This window comes from Giraffa tippelskirchi, chromosome 11 (genome assembly GCF_054371585.1).
Source record: "Giraffa tippelskirchi isolate mGirTip1 chromosome 11, T2T-mGirTip1v1.2.pri, whole genome shotgun sequence".
Taxonomy (NCBI): domain Eukaryota; kingdom Metazoa; phylum Chordata; class Mammalia; order Artiodactyla; family Giraffidae; genus Giraffa; species Giraffa tippelskirchi.
Window position 1 is genome coordinate 355,132 of NC_137285.1, and position 6,497 is coordinate 361,628.

Sequence of the window (6,497 nt, forward strand, 5' to 3'; positions counted from 1 at the left end):
CACAGGCACGCTCTGGAACCTGTCATCCTACGAGCCCCTGAAGATGGTCATCATCGACCACGGCCTGCAGACACTGACCCACGAGGTCATCGTGCCGAACTCGGGCTGGGAGCCGGAGCCCAACGAGGACTCCAAGCCGCGGGATGCCGAGTGGACGACCGTCTTCAAGAACACGTCAGGTTGCCTGAGGTGCGGGTTCTCACGGCTGCCAGGGCTCTTCCCTGCCCAGGAGACAGGAGCTGGGTGCCCAGCTGGCCTGTGCCCCGGGGACATCCCCGTGTCCCAGATAACGTGCAAGGCAGCTGGCCACCCAGACCTCGGCCTCAGAGCTCGTCACAGCGCCTGCCCAGGTCCTGAGAACGGGCCTGCTCTGGACATCTGTGTCCATCCACGTAGCCCTGCCACAGCCAGGCAGGCAGCTGGGATTCTCAGATCCAGGTCCCCTCGGTCCTGCCTGTTCGTTGGGTAACCCTTTGTGGGGTCCTGACCTCAGGGCCACGTAGAGCCCCGAGCTGCACAGACTCAGGCCTCTGGGAGTCAGAGGAGCCCCCACCCCATGTGGGTGCAGGCGGGCCCCCGGCCCAGGTCCCGTGGTCTGCCGTTGCAGGCCCATGTTCACTGCCAGGCTCCCTCATCTGCTGGCAGCCCTGACTGTGTGGGGCATTTCTGCAGACAAGACCCCAGAGCTGAGGGGCGGGGAGTCCCCGCAGGAGCCCGGCCACAGGCTTGCTCTCGGCCTCCCAGGAACGTGAGCTCAGACGGTGCAGAAGCCCGGCGGCGGCTCCGCGAGTGTGAGGGGCTGGTGGACGCCCTGCTGCACGCCCTGCAGTCGGCCGTGGGCAGAAAGGACACGGACAACAAGGTGGGCAGGGAGCCCCAGGAAGGGCCGGACTTGCAGCCCCCATAAAGGGCTGAGGTCTGAACAGGAGCCTTGGAGCACCGGGCAGCAGGGGGGCGGACACGTGGTCCACGAGTGGGAGGTGCTCCCTGACCCCTCAGGCGCGTCCCTGGGTCTCACCCCGTGGGCCCTGGCCCCTCCCGCCTCATGGGCCACGGCGTGCTCCCCGGAGGGTCAGCGCCTCGTGCCCCCTCTCCCCACAGTCGGTGGAGAACTGCGTGTGCATTGTCCGGAACCTCTCCTACCACGTGCACAAGGAGGTGCCGGGGGCCGAAAGGTACCAGGAGGCCGAGCCCGGGCCCCTGGGTGGTTCCGGGAGTGCCCAGCGCCGGAGCAGGGAGGACGCCGGCTGCTTCGGTGGCAAGAAGGCCAAAGGTGTGTGGGTGGCACCGCGGTTCGGCTCTCGGATCCCAGCCCCGCTGAGCTGAAGGCCCTCCACGTCCACGGGGGTCACAGTCAGGGAGCCCAGTGGGGCACCCAGGGGCAGGCAGGAGGGAACCTGTGCGGTGGTCTCCTTTGGTGCCCGGACCCAGACCTTCAGCTCCAGGGAGGGTTCTGGGGGCTCACGTTTGGACGGCGCTGCCTTCCGGTGTTGGCAGGGTGCCCAAGGACCCCGAGGAACCTGGGGGGTAGCACCCACCCACCTCACTCCATCACTGCCTCCGGCATGGCTGCCGGGGGCCTGTGCTGCCCTTGCCCGCCCACCGCGTGGCCTTTCCTGACCCCGTCGCCTGTGGGGTCACTCCCCCAGGAGTGATCGGGCTGAGACTCCCCGTCCCCCGCCCAACCCCGGTGGGGTGTAGGGTGCCACCCGCTCAGGCTCCTCTCCTCTCTCCCGTGCTTCCTCGGCCGCCCAGAAGAGTGGTTCCATCAAGGTGAGTCCCTGCGCGGCCTGCATGCAGGCGCAGTGGGCACCAGGGACCCCCCATTGCTCAGGCAGATGTCTCTATGACAACCACAGGACCTGCATCGGAAGGCCCCTCCCTTCTCCAGGCAGCTGTCTCCATGACAACGGCAGGAATGCCTGGGGCTGGTTGGGAGGCCGAGGGGCTGTCCCTCTGTAAAACCTCAGACTCAGCCCTGGGTGGGGGGAGCCCAGGGTGGACAGGGCCGGGCACGTCCATCCCCAGGGCCCTGGGGAGAGAGTCTGCCCTCCGACGGAGCGGGTGAGGCGTGGCGCAGACAGCGGGAGCACGCAAAGGCCCCAGGAGGCTAGGCAGAGCGGGCCCGGCCATCTGACCTCAGCTCTGCCTTCCACGAGGGAGGGGGTCCTGTCTGGGTGGAGGGGCTGGCAGGCGGTGAACTGGCCCTCAGTTGGCAGGTTAGGTGGGGGTCTCCTGGCCGCCAGAGCCCAGGCCTGGGCCCGGCCACCACGAGAGGCACTGTTGGCCCCAGCCCTGCTTCACCGCAGCCAAGCGCGCCCTGCCCCTGCCAGGCCTCACTGCCTTGTCTGCGCCTCCCTGCCCAGCCTAGGCTGCTGGCCCCTCAGTTCATGCCCTGGGACCCCAAGGAGGCTATGGGGTGATCTGAAGCGTGGCTCCCAGCACCCAGTGGGAGATGAGTCCTGGCCACCACTGCCCTCTGGGCCGGCAGGTCCGCCCGAACTCAGGACGGCGCCCTGCTCCCAGCCTCCTGGTGCCTGTCTCTGACATTGGGGTGTCTTTTGGGCCCCTCCTGACACATACCTGCACCCTGCAGACTCCATTTCACCTTCCACTGCCCTTCTGTTCCAGGGAAGAGGGATGGGGAGATGGACCGGAACTCTGACACCCTGGACCTGCCCAAGCGCACTGAGGCGGCCAAGGGTGAGTGCAGGGAGGCAGAGGCCAGGCTGGTCCAGGAGTGGAGCTCTGTGCCACCAAGCTGACCTGAAGGGCCTTGGGGCCCAGTGGGGAAACTAAGGCCCACAGGGGTGGGGCTCCCAGAGGACTGTGCCAGTCCCTGGCCTTCTGCTCAGGGCTGGGAATCAGGGTCTGTGCCAAGGTAACTTTGGTCAGGTATGGGGGTGGAGGCGTGGAGGAGCGGGTGGGGATGGCAGCGAGGGTCTTCAGCGAAGGGCAGAGCTAACCAGCAAGGCCTCCTGTGCAGCCGAGGTGCCCGGGGTGCGGTCAGGCCCAGTTCAGAGGCTGGTCCAGAGCACCCTGGCATGTTGGGGCAGAATCGGGGAGGGGGTGATGACACGCAGGGTGAGGGACAGGGGACGGAGATGATGCCCAGGGACACAGGCTGCAGTGTGGGGACAGACCTGGAAGGCTGCTCCCCGTTCCTCCCTGGAGCACTGTGGAGCGACTCTGCTGCCAGGCTGGGGCCTACAGTGATGCAGGGCCAGGAGGGGTTGAGCAGTTGAGGCTTGAAGGGCAGGCCTCTAACACAGGATGCCCAGGTAGGGGCTGTTGGTAGGCAGTCTGAGTCCTGTTGCTAGGGGAGCAGTCTTGGCTGCTGCCCACGCCCCCCCCCAGGCCAGTCCGTGACCTCGCCCAGCCTCTGTTGCTTCCCCTGTGAATGGGAAGGCTTTTCCTCTCGGGCGGCTAAGGGGTGAACACGTGGGTGTGGAACGTCCCCCAGTGATGTCACAGCCGCCCTGGGCCCGGCTCTGCTGCACCGTGAGCGCCGAGGAGGGGGAGGGTGACAGGGCGGCATGCATGACTGCAGCGGGGGCGCTCTGTGCCCAGGCTTCGAGTTGCTGTACCAGCCCGAGGTGGTGCGTCTCTACCTGTCCCTCCTGACGGAGAGCCGCAACTTCAACACCCTGGAGGCCGCAGCCGGCGCCCTGCAAAACCTCAGCGCCGGGAACTGGGTGGTGAGAGGCCCCACGGGGCAGGGGGGCTTCGGAATGGAGCTGCTGGGGGCGGGCTTTGTCCGCAGCGGGAGGGCGGTCCGGCTTGAGGGGGCTGTCAGGGCGCCGCTGGACACGCGACGCGGTCCCAGCTGAGCACGCCGCCCCCCGCCGCAGTGGGCCACGTACATCCGTGCCGCGGTGCGCAAGGAGCGCGGGCTGCCGGTGCTGGTGGAGCTGCTGCAGTCGGAGACCGACAAGGTGGTGCGCGCCGTCGCCATCGCTCTGCGCAACCTCTCGCTGGACCGGCGCAACAAGGACCTTATCGGTGAGCGTGGGCACGGGGGTCTGGGGCCCGGGCCCCTCCGGGCCCCCCCACCCCGCCGGCGCGGTCTCACCGCCCCCCGCCCGCAGGGAGCTACGCCATGGCCGAGCTCGTGCGAAACGTGCGCAGCGCGCAGGCGCCCGCCCGGCCCGGTGCCCGCCTGGAGGAGGACACGGTGGTGGCCGTGCTCAACACCATCCACGAGATCGTGTCCGACAGTCTTGACAACGCGCGCTCGCTGCTGCAAGCCTGTGGCGTGCCCGCGTTGGTGGCACTGGGCGCCTCCAGGTGGGTGCCGGCGCGGCCACGGGCGGGGCGGGGCGGGGCCTTGTGTGGGCAGAGTGGGAGGGGCCCAGGTGGGCGGGTGGGGTCTTGGGGGCGGGGCCTGTATGTGGGCGGTGTAGGGGGCAGGAGGGTGGGCAGAGCGGAAGGGGCCCTAGGTGGGGGGCAAGGCCTGTGTGTGGGCCGAATGGGGGGGCGGTGCCCAGGTGGGTGGGCAGGGTGGAAGGTGCCCCAGGTGGGGGGCGGGGCTTGTGGGTGGGCAGTGGGGGGGGTCCCCACCTGGGGGGCGGGGCCTGTGGTGGGTGGGGCGGGAATGGCCCAGGTGGGCGGGCGGGGCCTGTGGGTGGGCGGAGTGGGGGCAGCCTAGGCGGGTGGGCGGGGCCTGTGGGGGGCGGAGTGGGAGGGGGCCCGGGCAGTCCGGGCAGAAGCTGATCCCGCCTGGGCCGCAGCCAATCAGTGCGCGAGGCGAAGGCCGCGTCGCATGTGCTGCAGACGGTGTGGAGCTACAAGGAACTGCGCGGCGCCCTGCAGAAGGACGGCTGGAGCAAGGCGCGCTTCCAGGTTAGGCCCGCCCTCCCCTTCCTCTCACTTCGCCAGGCCAGATCCCCCCGCGCCAGTTCCCCGACCCACGCCGTCTGGTATGTGTCCCCCCGCCGCAGTCAGCCGCTGCTAATGCCAGGGGCCCCAAGGCAGCCCCGAGTCCGGGAGGCTTGGACGACAGCACGCTGCCGCTGGTGGAAAAGAGCCTGGGTGAGTATGGGTCCGGGGCCCATCCCGAGGTTCAGCTGTTCCCCACCTCCCGGCCGAGGGCTGGAGGGAGGTGGGCCTTCCTCCAGGAAGATGGCCTCCGCTCCTCTCGCACCCCCTGCCCCCAGGGCTTTCACCTTGGCACCAAGCTGGGGGCGGCTGTGCCAGGGAGTAGATGTTGGTGACAGGGTACCCAGAGTGGCTGAGGCCAGGCCTGGGCCCCCGCCACCACCTGCAGCCAGCCACCCCCCCGTTCATGCCTTGCAGACGGTGAGAAGCCAGGCGGCCGGGACGTGATCCCCATGGAGGCACTTGGTCCAGGTGCGGGCAGGCGCAGGCTGCTTCTCGCCGTGTGGGGAGGGCCTTTCAAGGAGGTGTGGTTGGAAAAGTGGTTTGGTTTAGGGGTGCCCAGGGAGCGAGGGGCAGGGCCGCCGGGGGGGGGTCACTGTCCAGCCAGACTGGTCTGCCACTCGAGGGGCGGCTGGAGGGCTCTGAGCTGTGGGCCAGGGGGCCAGCAGGGGGAGGTAGGGTCAGATGAGAAGACCCAGCTCAGCACAGTCCGGGCGGACAGTCTCCCCAGGTGCACCCTGGGTGCTGAGGGACAGCCACACCTTGGTGCCTGCCTCATGGTCCCCTCTGCCTCCGCCCCACAGACGGCTATTCCACCGTGGACAGGAGGGAGCGCAGGGCTCGAGGCAGTGACCCCGTGGGGGAGGCCTCTGAGAAGGAGCCGTTGAAAGTGAGTGGCCTTGGGCGGGTGTCCGGAGAGGTGGCATGTCCGCGGGGAGGGGGGCGGGGCTGTGGCTCTCCTGCCTGGGGAACCCTCTCACGCCGGGCGGGCGGGTTGGTCTGAGGCTGCGTCCGCACCCTCCCCTGCTCGGTCCCACCCCCACGGCAGCCCCGCTGCCTGCTTTACGCCCACTCCTGCGTCTCCCGGCTCAGCCCTCCCCTGGCACCCACCCCTGCCCTGCTGACCAGCCCGGCTCCCACCCGCCGGCTCACACTAACCTGCTGCGTTCTGCCTCTGACGCCCACCTGCCCACTGCCCGCTCGCTGCAGCCTGACCCCAGCAGGAAGGCTCCTCCACCTGGGCCCAGCAGGCCTGCGGTCAGGCTGGTGGACGCCGTAGGGGACGCCAGGCCTCAGCCTGTCGACTCCTGGGTCTAGCTTGCATGCCTGGTACGTCCCCTCTGGGTTCTGTGTCAGGGTGGGGCCTCCTCCCCGTGCCGCTGCCTGCCTGCCCCGCTCTCCCTGCACGCTTCCTGCAGGGCCACCCGAGCTCGGCGGAGGGAAGCCCAGGGTCGGGGTGGGGGTGGGGGTGCCTGGGCCATCGGAGCCTGAAGGTCACAGGGCGAGCGCGGGGCTGATCCCTCCACACTTTCCAACGCCCTGACACAGGGCCCCCCCAGACCCGCCTTCACCCAGCGGCCGTCACCAGGCTTGCTCAGGCTTCCCCTTTCCGTCTGCAG

At 69.3% G+C, this 6,497-nt stretch overlaps 1 protein-coding gene across 13 annotated transcripts in view; it reads left to right on the top strand.

Annotated features, from left to right (window-relative positions):
* ARVCF (ARVCF delta catenin family member) overlaps nt 1-6,497 on the top strand; it is a 31,355-nt gene that overhangs the window by 24,219 nt on the left and 639 nt on the right. For 6 of the 13 annotated variants that reach the window (XM_081541810.1, XM_081541815.1, XM_081541811.1 and 3 more), the window contains 11 exons: nt 6-189; nt 745-862; nt 1,102-1,273; nt 2,632-2,703; nt 3,571-3,698; nt 3,852-4,002; nt 4,089-4,287; nt 4,731-4,842; nt 4,941-5,031; nt 5,296-5,349; nt 5,682-5,767. In XM_081541810.1, the coding sequence (XP_081397936.1) occupies nt 6-189; nt 745-862; nt 1,102-1,273; nt 2,632-2,703; nt 3,571-3,698; nt 3,852-4,002; nt 4,089-4,287; nt 4,731-4,842; nt 4,941-5,031; nt 5,296-5,349; nt 5,682-5,767 (1,367 nt within the window). Of the gene's footprint in view, nt 1-5; nt 190-744; nt 863-1,101; nt 1,274-1,755; nt 1,774-2,631; nt 2,704-3,570; nt 3,699-3,851; nt 4,003-4,088; nt 4,288-4,730; nt 4,843-4,940; nt 5,032-5,295; nt 5,379-5,633; nt 5,768-6,087; nt 6,208-6,497 lie in introns of all 13 variants that reach the window. The other 7 variants (XM_081541806.1, XM_081541807.1, XM_081541809.1 and 4 more) reach the window with 3 other exon arrangements.